At 41.5% G+C, this 15,004-nt stretch overlaps 1 protein-coding gene across 1 annotated transcript in view; it reads left to right on the top strand.

The window, feature by feature from the left end:
- The first annotated feature begins 8,103 nt into the window (after window positions 1–8,103).
- The window catches only part of RNF17 (ring finger protein 17), a 114,664-nt gene continuing 107,763 nt past the window's right edge, over window positions 8,104–15,004 (top strand). The window contains exons 1-2 of the mRNA XM_052650187.1: window positions 8,104–8,233; window positions 10,672–10,766. Of these exons, the coding sequence (XP_052506147.1) occupies window positions 8,104–8,233; window positions 10,672–10,766 (225 nt within the window). The remainder of the gene's footprint in view (window positions 8,234–10,671; window positions 10,767–15,004) is intronic.

Genomic DNA, 15,004 nt, shown 5'->3' with positions numbered 1-15,004 from the left:
CTGACCTAAGGGGGTTTTTATTTACCAGGATTGAACCTCAGTGGAGGAACCTTGTGGTTTAACACATAATATTTATTCTTCATTAGACAGTTCATAGCACTCTGCAACATGTTTTTTGTTTCATGCTGTAAGTTTGTTTATTCGTGTGTAACATATGTGACTACACCCATATTAGTATCCCAGAGAGGCCTCATTTTTAAGTAAAAGATCTTTTATAAAACCAGGCCTGAGAGTGTTGTTCTAATTAATTTGAGTTTGTCTAAAATGCAAAGCAGGGCTTCCCTGGTGGCTCAGATGGTAAAGAATCCACCTGCCAATGTAGGAGACATGGGTTTGATCCCTGGGTTGCGAAGATCCCCTGAAGAAGGAAATGACAGCCCACTCAAGTATTCTTGCCTGGAGAATCCCACAGACAGAGGAGCCTGGTGGGCTACAGTCCATTGGGTCACAAAGAGTCAGATACAACTTAAGAGACTAAACAACAACAGCAACAAAATGCATAGCATAGGACAGGAAAAAAAATGAGATGTAATTTCAACTTGGTTTTTTTTTTTTTTTTTACTTCTTTGGTCCTTTTATTTTTCCAAGGAAGGTCTGAACTCTTCCCTCACAACATCCTGCTCTGCCCCCTCTCTGATGTGTGCACACATTTAAGTCATAATTTCTTCGGAAGGTCCAGCAGCAGAGCAAGAGAGGAAGCCATTTTCATAGGACTTCCATCATCAGCTGATACCCAGCACACACTCATTTAATAGGAATGACACTTGGTAAACTTTTTGTACTCAGTGGGCTGCCCCATCGCCTCTCCTCCATCATTCACACAAACAAGGACGTCCTGCTGCTGATGGTGCTGAGTTGTATCTCTAGATCAAGCAAAGGGAGTCTTGGAGCCACAATTCACTGCTATGTTCTCAGAGCCATCATTGTAACTTCATGTAAATAGATGATAATGCACTGTGTCATTGTGTGTGTGTATTTAAGTTAAAATAATGAGTCTAATCTCAAGGGTTTTGATCTCTGTGTTCAGCCACAATTATCACACGATTATCCCTGGACTACTCTGATGATGTCAGTGGTTCAGTGACCTGGAACCCTTTCCAGGCAGTGTCATGACAGCCTTCTCATTCCAGTCCTGACAGGGCAGTGATGGTTCCAAAACTTCAACTATGAACCATTTGTCCTCACTTTTCTTCCTGCCAGGCTGTCTGAGGGCCCCCTGCTGTGATGGCTGGCAGCTTGTTGTCCTGCCAGAGCCAGTGAAAGACACTGCAGATAGAGCACAAAGCCGCAAGAGGTTTATCGTGGGGTTGGATTAAGCTTGAGAGGAGTTCAGTTTGAAGTAGAAATCTCTTCACAGGAGGAACCCTGTCCAGAATAACTTTGTAAAAAATTGACACTCAAATATTTGTGAAATGAGTAAATAAAAAATTTAAAGAATCACAGAAATGAGACTGGTGTATCAACTCACTTTATTGAGTTGTAAACAGAAAAGAGGCAATAAAACCTCAGAGGGTTTTGCTTTGTGTTGTTGTTTTGGAGGGATGACTTCATTGACCCACCAAGGCCTGGATACTTTTTAGAGGAAGTAACAGTTAATTTAAATCTGATTGATATCACAGAGTAACTCAGATGTAGAGATAAGGCTGGGTTTATAGAGTATTTTTTAAAACAATGTTTTGTCCTGACATTGTAATTCATTTTAGAAAATTTGGAATATCCAAGAGTAAAAATAAAATTAAAACCATCGAGATCTAACTACCAAGTTCTATACCTAAACAAAAGAGTAGTTATTTCTTTCAGTCCAGTTCAGTCACTCAGTTGTGTCTGACTCTTTGCAACCCAGTGGACTTCAGCACGCCAGGCTTCCCTGTCTATCACAACTCCCAGAGCTTGCTCAAACCATCCATCAAGTCTTTTTTCTAAACATATACTTATTTCTAGGCAGAATTGAAATATAAAGCTTTCCATTCTGCTCTTTTACTTAACATTGAGGATGTGAGTCTAATGACTATACATTATTCCATACTGAGAGTGTTTTAACTATATCCCCTCTGTGCAATGGCTCATCTATTTCCTACTGGTAATCATTTTTGTTTTAAGGTTTCATCTTGTCACTAAATCTTATACAGCATCTCATTATTTTATAATAGATTCATCAAAATGGATTGAGGCATTAGGAGCATTTTTAAGGCTCTTGATAAATTTATTTTCATATAAGCTAATATTCCTACCAGCAACAATAAAGTGAATGTCTTGGCTGTCAATAGGGTATGAAATATCTGTCTACTATGTTGTTTGGTCACTAAGTCATGTCCAACTTTCTGTGATCCTATGGACTGTAGCCTGCCAGGCTCCTCTGTCCATGGGATTCTCCAAGCAAGAATACTGGAGTGGGTTGCCATGCCCTCCTCCAGGGGATCTTCCTGACCCAGGGATTGAACCCACATCTCCTCCATCTTCTGCATTGCAGGCAGATTCTTTACCACTGAGCCATGGGCTTCATATATATTCATATACATACATGCATATACATATACATATATATATATGAGGCTTAGATGGTTATCAGATGGGGTGGTGGGTGAGACCCCTTTAAAGAGGTGGTCAGGAAAGTCCTTTCTGAGGTGAATAAGCACAGAGAGGAGAAGTCCAGGAGGAAGGGATGGTGCCATGTGGTAAGAACAGGAAGACTGGTTCATCAGGCAGCTGTTGAAACGGGCAACAATATGACCTTATAGGGTCTCAGGCCATGGGAAGCAGGCTCAGTTTCATCACAAACACAACACTAGGCTGTTGAAGATTATTAGCAAAGGCGGAGACCTGCTCCAGTTCACTTGTTCAGATCAGTTTGGCTTCTCTGAGGAGGGTAGGAGGATACCCAGGCAAGAATGGACACAAGGTGAGTTAAGAGGTGAAAGAAGCAATGATAGACTGAGCAGGGCGGTGACAGGGCTGAGGCCCAAGTGTGAAGCTGTGTGTGTGTATACCTTTAGCTTCCAAGGAGGAATGTCGTAAGGGAGGTTACCTGTTGATGACGTGGATCAGGAGTGCTCAAATCAGGGCCCTAGAAAGACCACCAACTTCCCTAACTGACATTATTATGGAGATGAAGAAGGAGACACTTTCCCAGGTGACTTTTAAAATACAGAAAGTGCTCATATGCTGGTTGTTCCTGACTCTGTGTTTACAAAGACTGTCAGATCTCCACATTCATTCTGCAGTCATCACTCCCCCAGCGGACTTATGTCTCCTAACATGACAGTATCAGCAACTGGTAGTCACCAATTCCTATTATGTCCTGGTTGATGTGATGACCTCCTAGAAACACTGTCTCATTAATACTATGACCACCCATCAGTTTGTAGTGTTAACCTCGTAGGATCATCTAGCACATAAAGGCTATGCACTTAGTCGCTCAGTCATCTCCTACTTTTTGTGACCCCATGGACTGTAGCCCACAGGCTCCTCTGTCCATGGGATTCTCCAGGCAAGAACACTGGAGTGGGTTGCCATGCCCTCCTCCAGAGGACTTTCCCAACCCAGGGATTGAACCTACGTCTCCCACATTGCAGGTGGATTCCTTACCATCTGAGCCACCAGGGAAGCTCCTAGTGCTGTCAGTTTCCCTCCACTAAGCAGGTCAACTTTAGAATCTGTGCGGTCGAGTCGGGGAGTCTGTGCTTGGATGGAAATCTGCACATGGCACTGAGCACACCCTTAAGGTGGGTTTTACAGATCTAAGGCTATGGAGAACTGAGTGCAACTCAGAATAGTCCGTGTCTGTGATATGCAAACATGAGGAACAACACTCCTTCCTCTGGAAAAGCCAGTTTTGCTGCATTTGCACAATACTCTGGCATCCTTGACTCCAGATAAACCTGTGCATCTTTGCTCCCTTGAACCGGTTCTAACTGCCTAGTTCCCACACCCAAATATGAGTAGAATAAATTTAACATTTGTTCATTTTATACCTAGAGGAGAGCCATGATTTTACCTTTTCTTTGAAACGTATCCTTTCACACTGAAAAGAAGGAAAAAACACATTTACTCCTTTCAGGGGCACCAGGCCTTGGCACAGTTAGGTAACTGTCTGCTCTAGCTGCCATGTGGGACCTGGGCTCCACCATCCAGCGCTCACATGAACTCCAGGGCCAGCTTTGTTCTGTACTTTGTCAGTGCCACTGTTTCCACTTCAGACCAGATCTCGGGGTGGGCTGTCTCTCCTCTGTCGCCATTCCTGGGTTCCAGCCCTCCACCTGACATACCAGAACCCCACTCAGGGGATGTCATCTCCTTGGTCCAGAGGTTCTAAGATAAAGTTTAATGGAAATTTAAGGCAAAAGCCTGATTCACTTTAAAGGGAGAGAAACTCCCTTCTACAGACTTGAGGTAGATAAATTGAGATATTGTGGAGTAAAGCATTTTGTCACGGAGGTTCGTGGCATTGTACAGGAGAGAGGAATCAAGACCATCCCCAAGAAAAAGAATTGCAAAAAAGCAAAACGGCTGTCTGAGGAGGCCTTACAAATAGCTGTGAAAAGAAGGGAAATGAAAAGCAAAGGGGAAAAGGAAAGATATACCCATTTGAATGCAGTTCCAAAGAATAGCAAGCAAAGATAAGAAAGCCTTCCTCAGTGATCAATGTAAAGAAACAGAGGAAAACAATAGAATGGGAAAGACTAGAGATCTCTTCAAGAAAATTACAGATACCAATGGAACATTTTTTGCAAAGATGGGCTCAATAAAGGACAGAAACAGTAGGGACCTAAAAGGAGCAGAAGATATTAAGAAGAGGTGGCAAGAATACACAGAACTACTATACAAAAAAGATCTTCACAATCCAGATAATCACAATGGTATGATCACTCACCTAGAGCCAGACATCCTGGAATGTGAAGTCAAGTGGGCCTTAGAAAGCATCACTACGAACAAAGCTAGTGGAGGTGACGGAATTCTAGTAGAGCTATTTTAAATGCTGAAAGATGATGCTGTGAAAGTGCTGCACTCAATATGCCAGCAAATTTGGAAAACTCAGCAGTGGCCACAGGACTGGAAAAGGTCAGTTTGCATTCCAATCCCAAAGAAAGGTAATGCCAAAGAATGCTCAAACTACTGCACAATTGCACTCATCTCACACACTAGTAATGTAATGCTTAAAATTCTCCAAGCCAGGCTTCAGCAATATGTGAACTGTGAACTTCCAGACGTTCAAGCTGGTTTTAGAAAAGGCTGAGGAACCAGAGATCAAATTGCCAACATCCGCTCAATCATGGAAAAAGCAAGAGAGTTCCAGAAAAACATCTATTTCTGCTTTATTGACTATGCCAAAGCCTTTTACTGCATGGATCACAATAAACTGTGGAAAATTCTGAAAGAGATGGGAATATCAGACCACCTGACCTGCCTCCTGAGAAATCTGTATGCAGGTCAGAAAGCAACAGTTAAAACTGGACATGGAACAACAGACTGGTTCCAAATAGGAAAAGGAGTACGTCAAGGCTATATATTGTCACCCTGTTTATTTAACTTATATGCAGAGAACATCATGAGAAATGCTGGGCTGGAGGAAGCACAAGCTGGAATCAAGATTGCCGGGAGAAATATCAATAACCTCAGATATGCAGATGACACCCTTATGGCAGAAAGTGAAGAAGAACTAAAGAGCCTCTTGATGAAAATGAAAGAGGAGAGTGGAGAAGTTGGCCTAAAGCTCAGCATTCAGAAAACGAAGATCATAGCATCCAATCCCATCACTTCATACCAAATAGATGGGGAAACAGTGCAAACAGTTGCTGACTTCATTTTTCTGGACTCCAAAATCACTTCAGATGGTGATTGTAGCCATGAAATTAAAAGACACTTACTCCTTGCAAGGAAAGTTATAACCAACCTAGATAGCATATCAAGAAGCAGAGACATTACTTTGCCAACAAAGGTCTGTCTAGTCAAGGCTATGGTTTTTCCAGTGGTCATGTATGGATGTGAGAGTTGGACTGTGAAGAAAGCTGAGCACCGAAGAATTGATGCTTTTGAACTGTGGTGTTGGAGAAGACTCTTGAGAGTCCCTTGGACTGCAAAGAGATCCAACCAGTCCATCCTAAAGGAGATCAGTCCTGAGTGTTCATTGGAAGGACTGATGTTGAAGCTGAAACTCCAATACTTCCTGAGGCGAAGACCTGACTCATTTGAAAAGACCCTGATGCTGGGAAAGAGGGCAGGAGGAGAAAGGGACAACAGAGGATGAGCTGGCTGGATGGCATTACCGACTCAGTGGACATGGGTTTGGGTGGACTCCAGAAGTTGGTGATGAACAGGGAGGCCTGGCGTTCTGCGGTTCATGGGGTCGCAAGTTGTCGGACACAACTGAGCAACTGAACTGAACTGAAGCCTGAAAGTACTATAATTTATTAGTTGGTGTTTTGCCCTACATTTTATATTTGCAACATGGGATTTCTCCCTCTTGCTTTCATTTCTCAACAAATGAAGCACCTGCTTGGACAGGGCACAAGGCTACAGTGTTTAAGGAACACTGAGGATGATGGACAGGGAGGCCTGGCGTGCTGCAATTCATGGGGTCGCAAAGAGTCAGACACGACTGAGTGACTGAACTGAACTGAACTGAACTGAGGGTGAGCAATGTCGCGTCCCCTCAGAGGTAGTATTGGTGGGGCAGGAAAGACAGACTGTAAATAAACTGCCATCCAGGGAGGCCACAGCAGAGGCACTAAGGGTTGGGATTTTCAAGGACCGACAGAAATCAGTATGATGCTATCTCCAAAATCTGAGAAAAAATAACTTTCAACTTAGAACATTATGTTATTAAATGCCCATTCAAGGATGAAGACAAAAATATTTTAATCCAAATAAAAGCTGAGAGCATTCACCATTAAGATACTCTCACTAAAGACATTTCTTCAAGGTATCCTTTTTGAGTTCAGTTGTTGGCTTTTTGATATTGAGGTGTATGAGCTGTTTGCATATTTTGGATGTTAACCAGGGATGAGCTTTGAACAGAATACTTCTATTTCCAAAACAAAACACATAGAGGGAAAAAGAAAATGAAGAATATATGCTGGTTTTACTCTTAGTAGCTAAAGACACCCTGCCATCTCCACGTGCTTCCTCCACAATACACCGATACTTGCCAAATTGCTACCAGATCACCTCGTTTCTTGCTCACACAATTTCCCCAGCACAGGATTGTTTAAAGGGTAAGTCCTTACCCAACATTCAAGACTCTCTAAAATTCGATTCCAACTTAATTCTCCAAAAAGCTTACTTAAAGCAGTATTAACTAATCTAGGCAAATGGTCTGTAAGTTAAACACCAAATAGGCAACAGCATTTACTCACCTACAATCCCTTGCGTTTGCAGTTCTTTCTCCCTTGAAAGCCTCATTTCCTCCGTTTATCTCTGTAAGTTTCACTCAGGTTTTAAAGTCTAGTGTAAACCTTATATTCTCTACAAAGGCTTTTCACACAACGCATACAATTCTTATTTTCTCTAAGTCTCCTCTGGCATTTAATACAAACTGCTTTAGTGGAAGTTACCCGTTTAGGTAGAGGATGACATATCACTGAAGCAGGAACTTATTAGTTTATAAATTCTTCGTATCCCTAAACATTCTCAACACAAGGCCTTGTAAATATCAGTAGGGTCAACAATTGTTAGTAATAACGACCTCACCTTGGTTTGAAACTGTTAACCAAATCTCACCGGTGGGTAGCTAGACTGGCTTCTCCACTAAAGCCACTATGATCCACTAGGGAAGGGGGACGACGTCGCCACCTGCAAGGTCAAAAGCAAAGTAAGGAGTAATGCGTGAAATCCGACTTTTATGCAGTGAGAGTGATAAGGCGCTAAGCCTTAGACAAAGGTCAGGCCACAAAACGGTCCCTGAAGACCACGCGCAATCTGCTCTAAGCATCCGCAGTAAAACAGCAAACAGCCTCCTGCTACTAGGCTCTGAGGCGGGGGGATGGGTGGGCTGGAGCTTCCTCGCTGCCGATTGGCTCCCTGGGGCCAACGCCTCCGGCGATTGGTCTCTGCCGCGAGGGATACCGCGTCGGCACGCGACGCGGGCCTGGGATTCGAGGTACGAAGATGGCGGCTGAGGCGTTGAGGGGTAGGCGCCCCGTGTCCTCCTGCGGGCAGGTGGAGACGCACGGCCGGGCCCGGGGAGCCACCGAGGCCCTGTGCAGCCGGTGTGGAAGAAGGGCGCCCAGAGCTCTGGGTGAGAGGCGGGGGGTCAGTCCGCCTGCCGTCACGGGAACTGAGGAACAGGCAGAGTAGGGAGTGGTTGCGACGGCGAGGGAGCATAGGGCAGCCCAGGCCTCGAGCGCGCAGCCCAGGCCTCGAGCGCGCAGCCCGCTTTTGAGGTCCTGACGCCAAGGCCTGGAGAGCGGCTTTCCGCCCTGCTGCGCACTGACTGCCCCATTGATGGGTTCGCAGGTTCGAGAAAGGGGTAATGTGAGAATTGAACCGTCATTCTGTGGTAAAGAAACAACGAAACTTCATTTTCTTGCATAATTTTGTTGTGGTAACCAAAGGTTCCTGATATTTAAAAACGGATATTAGGAGTGGGGGCGGGGGACTCGTTGCTCTTTTGGCTTAAAGCCTTGTTCGGAAGACGGCCGGTTAGGTTTTGAGCACCTTGTGTTCAGTCTTGGGCCATCCAGGGAGAACGCGCGCCCATGCTCCGCTCACTGAGTCTCTCCTCAAGTGAAAACAGGTTCAGTTTATTTGACCCTAACCTCACAGGCCTTAGAGTGCTATGTCTCTGCAGGGGTGTGTTAAAACTAAACTCGTGGAGCTCCCAGAGTCGTCTTATCACCCTGGGTAACTGTTATATTTTATACTTTCAAAGTGAACGTCCATTTTCTCAGTCGCTCCAGGATGGACTCTGCTTGGGAGACCTGAGCGTAGAGAAAGTTGGTTGTGTTTTCTTGGGGAGATGCAAGTTCTCTTAGCCGAATTTCGATTGCTACTGTTTCATAGAAAATCTCCATTATTTGATGATATAGTATTACAAAATAAAGTTTTAGAACATGACATCTTAAAATCACCTGTTCTTTCATACATTTGTATTATAATGCTGAGAAGTACTCAATTGGAAAGATGGTGCCTATGCATGTGGAATTATCAAAGTGCTTTGTAAGCTGTAATGCAGCCCACGTTATTTCGACTTGTACAGTATCAGAAATCTTTAAAAGGTAAAACAGTTTTGATATCCTTAGTAACAGTATCTCTGGAATTTAAATTAGAGCTTTAAAATTTACCCTGGATTTAAACAAGTTTTAGATGTTTCATTAGCTTAAAAACTAAAGTTCTTTTTTTTAATCAAAAGAATGCAATTGTTTTAATATAAATCAGCAGGAACACTAATTTTACAGTAAATGAAGCCTCATTTTATCTAGTTTCTTTTCCCATTTTTTCTTGCAAAATCTTTTTAAATGACTTAAAATGACATAGTTATAACAAATATATTTATTACGATAAACTTCAGATTCCACTTGAGTATTAAAATGTTGGTATTAGATGGTATTTCCCTTCATAAATGCTAAATTTGTGAAAAATAACCTTTATACGGGTCATGTTTATGTGACAGTAGTGGCATCTGACTTCTGTCTTCTGTCTTTGCCAATGTCTTAGATCATTAAGAGAGGATTTTTTTTTTTTTAGTGTAACTGATTTCCAGTGTTTGTTTCAGGTGTACAGTAAAGTGAATTAGTTTTATCAACACATCTACATATATCCACTGTCTTTTGTTTTTGTTTTGGTTCTTTTCCCATTATAGACCATTACAGACGTATTGAGTAGAGTTCCCTGTGCTATAGAGGCAGGTTCTTGCTAGTTATCTATTTTACATATAGTAGTGAGTATATATCAGTCCCCTTCTCCCAGTTTACCCTTTTCCCATCCCCTGGTAACCATAAATTTGCTTTCTACATCCATGACTCTACTTCTGTTTTGTAAGTTCATTTGTACCCCACCTTTTTTTAGATTGCACATGTAATTGATATCATACGATATTTGTCTTTCTGTGTCTGACTTCACTCAGTATGACAATCTCTAGGTCCATCCATGTTGCTGCAAATGGCATTATTTTGTTCAAAGAGAAGGGTCTTGCCAGTTTCTCAAATTGACACTCACTGTCCCCTTCACAGGATGGGAAGTATAAATTTGCAGAGGGAAGTATGATCAAGTAGAAAGAACATTAGACTTGGAAACAGAACTAGATTGGAATCTGGATTATACCATTTATCCCAGATCACCAAAATGTTTATCCATCTCTAGGTTGTGAAATATAATATCTACAGCCTGTTTAGCTGTGATAATTATAATGATCAAATGGAGTATGTCAGATTTTTTATATGATTTTTTCTTTATATGATTGTAAGAGCTGGCAGATTCAAAGTGTTATAGGTACCAAATAACTATCTAAATGAATGCAAGCAATATTAATTATCTCTGCCTGGTTTTTCTTTCTTCTGATTTTTCTCCCTTCTGATTTATATTGTTTCTCTTCAATTTTAATAAGTCATCCATTTCTAACTAAATAGATATATTTTTCTGTAGAAGAGAATCCTTTTAATTTTCCCTTTTGATTATACTGCATATGCAACATTAACAAACTGAAAAGTTTAATTCACAGAAGAATTTCATCAGTAGGTCACCATCATGAACTTCACTGTGGACATACTTTTTGTGACCTGTGCTTATTAATGACTGAAGAATACAGCACAATCACATGCCCTGATTGTGAGGTAAGTTTTATTGTTCATATCGATCACATTATAACATAATGTTACAGGTAAAAATGGTAGAGAAATAAAGCATAGTTCTAGTTAGGAACTAAAAACTTGGGTTTTTGCTGCTGAGTCTTTTAAAAAAAGAAACCTGGCAAAAGATAAAGCTTTTCACATACATTTTTGTAACTACTCAAAGTGATCAAAAAGAATGCAAGCTTAAGGTCATACACTTATCAGCCTGCATCTGTATTTTTTAAGATTTTTTGATGTGGACCATTTTTAGAGTCTTTATTGAATTGGCCAGAACATTGCCTCTATTTTATGCGTTTTTTGTTTTTTTGACCCCGGGGCATGTGGGATCTTAGCTCTTTGACTAGGGCTTGAACCTTCATCCTCTGCATTGGAAGGTGGATTCTTAACCACTGGACTGCCAGGGAAGTACTAAAATCTCTATCCCCTTTTTCTAAACTGATACCATGTAAGCAAATTTAGAATTTCCCTCTGCCCCTCAACCTTTGTGTGTCATTAAATTTACACTTGTAGAGATGTGTTAAAAAAAAAAAAGCAAACAACATCCTAAAGTTAACTTTAGAAGTGCTAAAAATAATGCAGTTGCACTAAAATCCATGCACTCTTGATAATGAGAACAAATTAAAGAATTTAAAATAAAATTTACTGAACTTTCTTTGCATTTACTACAAATACAAGTGTTGCTCAGTATATATGTGTATCTTCCTAGAAAGTTTTCTTAATCTCTATTTAATTCTTAATGTTCCACTTGAGAGATCAGATTTTGAAGATTTGTATCCATTATTTTCTGTGGCAGTGTGGCAGACAGTTAATATAGAGGCAGAAGACCTGGGATGCAGTCCTAGTTCTTGTGCCCTAATCCCGAGTTTCCTCATTTGTGAGATGGAAATAACACCTGCTTTTCTTATAGAATTGTAAAAGTCAAATCTGAATTATGTGAAAGTTCTCTCCAAGTTTTAAAATAAGTGTTGTGGTCTACCCTTGATTATTTAGATGTGGATTAACTGGTTTGCACGTTAACCATGATAAAAATACATGTGAGTAATGAGTTGCTTCAGTCGTGTCCATCTCTTTGCTGCTGTATAGACTGAGGCATGTCAGCCTCCTCTGTCCGTGGGAGTCTCCAGGCAAGTATACTGGAGTGGGTTACCATTCCCTTCTCCAGGGGATCTTCCCAACCCAGGGATTGAACCTACATCTCCTATGTCTCCTGCATTGGCAGGCCGATTCTTTGCTAACCAAGAATATATATAATAATGCATATTGTTTTTGTTGTTCAGTTGCTCAGCTGTGTCCAACTCTTTGCAACCCCATGGACTGCAGCACACAAGGCTTTCCTGTCCTTCACCATCTCCAGGAGCATGCTCAAACTCGTGTCCATTGAGTTGGTGATGCCATCCAAACATCTTGTCCTTTGTTGTCCTCTTTTCCTCCTGCCTTTGGTCTTTCCCAGAAATAGGGCAGGGTCTTTTCTAATGAGTCAGCTCTTCACATTAGGTAGCCAAAGTATTAGAGCTTCAGCATCAGTCCTTCTAATGAATATTCAGGATTGATTTCCTTTAGGATTGACTGGTTTGATCTTACAGTCCAAGGGACTCTCAAGAGTCGTCTTCAGCACCACAGTTCAAAAGCATCAGTCCTTTGGCACTCAGGGCTTCCCTGGTGGCTCAGCTGGTAAAGAATCTGCCTGCAATGTGGGAGACCTGCCTGCAACAGTTCGATCCCTGGGTTGGGAAGATCCTCTGGAGAAGGAAAGGGCTACCCACTCCCGTATCCTGGCCTGGAGAATTCCATGGACTGTATAGTCCATGGGCTCGCAAAGAGTCAGATAGGACTGAGTGACTTTCACTTTCGGCACTCAGCCTTCTTTATGGTCCAACTTTCACATACATATATAATAATATGTATATAAACATACAAATGTGTGATTTGTGCAGGTTTCAATTATAGCAGAAACATGTACACACTAGAAGATAGTTTGTTTTAGAATTACGTACTTTGTGAATCATGGCCTTTATTGTGGGAAATTCCTATTCCCTCTCCCTTTTTTTGACAGTAGCTAGCTCCATAGTTAAGACAAAGGGGAGCCTAGCTCCTGGTTGAAATAGAATATCCCTGACAGATTGAGTCTTGTGGTGGGTAAAGAGTGAATGAAGGGAAAAGAAAGAGACATGCCACTGTAACTGTCTCTGCCCATGTCTATCCTGTTCTGATATTTAAAAAACAGCAAGTTTATTAGAACAGTAACCTCTTGCCTTTTGTGGCAAATGACTTTGTGTTTAATGGTCTCTTAAAATACTAACGTATTATTTTTAGTGTTTTGGGTAACATCTAATCAAATGTTTTTACTGTATTTACAGATACTGGTTTTTTATTTTGAAATTTACATTTATGTGCTTTTTTATTGAAGTATACTTGCTTTACAGTGCTGTTACAAATACTGGTTTTTGATTTTAGGATTGTAGCAAATCTGTTTTGTATCATTTGACTAGTTCTGCCTCTCACTTTGGGAGACATGTGGTCTGTCCCATATGGCCCTCCTTTTCCCCTTTCTTCCTGTGCTATTATAAGCCACATAATTGACGGAGGACTGTATTCAGTCTTTTTTTTTTCTTTTTTTTAAATATAAATTTATTTATTTTAATGGAGGTTAATTACTTTACAATATTGTATTGGTTTTGCCATACATCAACATGAATCTGCCACGGGTGTACACGTGTTCCCAATCCCGAACCCCCCTACCACCTCCCTCCCCATACCTTCTCTCTGGGTCATCCCAGTGCACCAGCCCCAAGCATCCTGTATCCTGGATTATTACTTTTAAATAATGTATATGCTCTAAAAAGTAATACCTATATTCCCATTAGACTTACATTTATAATTTATCTTCAATGTTGAAGGCCCAGGTAATGCTATTTCAAGCTTAAGCCTAAAATGATTACATTCAGAGTTAATGGGCATGCTTGTGTTCTTATTTCTGAGTTTGAGTACATATGAATTTATGTATCAGTCTTTATCTTTCATAGTGGCATGGGTTTTTTAAATAACATCTCTGTTTTTGACTGATACTCTGTTCCATTCAGTCCCTCAGTCATGTCCAACTCTTTGAGACCCCATGGACTACAGCATGCCAGGTCTCCCTGTTCATCACCAACTCCTGGGGTTTACCTAAACTCAGCTCCATTGAGTTGGTGATGCCATCCAACCATCTCATCCTCTGTCGTCCCCTTCTCTTCCTGCCTTCACTCTTTCCCAGCATCAGGGTCTTTTCCAGTGAGTCAGCTGTTCAGATCAGGTGGCCATAGTATTGGAGTTTCAGCTTCAACATCAGTCCTTCCAGTGAACACTCAGGACTGATCTCCTTTAGGATGAACTGGCTGGATCTCCTCGCAGTCCAAGGAACTCTCAAGAGTTTACTCCAACACAACATTTCAAAAGCATCAATTGTACAGTGCTCAGCTTTCTTTATAGTCCAGCTCTCACATCCACACATGACTACTGGAAAAACCATAGTGCTGACTAGACGGACCTTTGTTGGCAAAGTAATATCTCTGCTTTTTAATATGCTGTCTAGGTTGGTCATAACTTTTCTATCAAGGAGTAAGCATCTTTTTATTTCATGACTGCAGTGCTTTTGGAGCCCCAAAAACTGAAGTGATGGGACTGGATGCCATGATCTTAGTTTTCTGAATGTTGAGCTTTAAGCCAACTTTTTCACTCTCCTCTTCCACTTTCATCAAGAGCCTTTTTAGTTCCTCTTCAGTTTCTGCCATAAGGGTGGTGTCATCTGCATATCTGAGGTTATTGATATTTCTCCCAGCAGTCTTGATTCCAGCTTGTGCTTCTTCCAGCCCAGCGTTTCTCGTGACGTACTCTGCATATAAGTTAAATAAGCATGGTGACAGTATACAGCCTTGCCATACTCCTTTTCCTGTTTGGAACCAGTCTGTTGTTCCATGTCCAGTTCTAACTGTGGCTTCCTGACCTGCATACAGATTTCTCAAGAGGCAGGTCAGGTGGTCTGGTATTCCCATCTCTTAAACTATTTTTCACAGTTTGTGGTGATCTACACAGTCAAAGGCTATGGCATAGTCAGTAAAACAGAAATGGATGTTTTTCTGGAACTCTCTTTGCTTTTTCGATGATCCAGCAGATGTTGGCAATTTGATCTCTGGTTCCTCTGCCCTTTCTAAAACCAGCCTGAACATCTGGAATTTCATGGT

This window comes from Budorcas taxicolor, chromosome 12, assembly GCF_023091745.1.
Source record: "Budorcas taxicolor isolate Tak-1 chromosome 12, Takin1.1, whole genome shotgun sequence".
NCBI lineage: Eukaryota > Metazoa > Chordata > Mammalia > Artiodactyla > Bovidae > Budorcas > Budorcas taxicolor.
The sequence above is the reverse complement of the archived record's forward strand: the minus strand, read 5'-3'. Positions and strand labels throughout refer to the sequence as shown.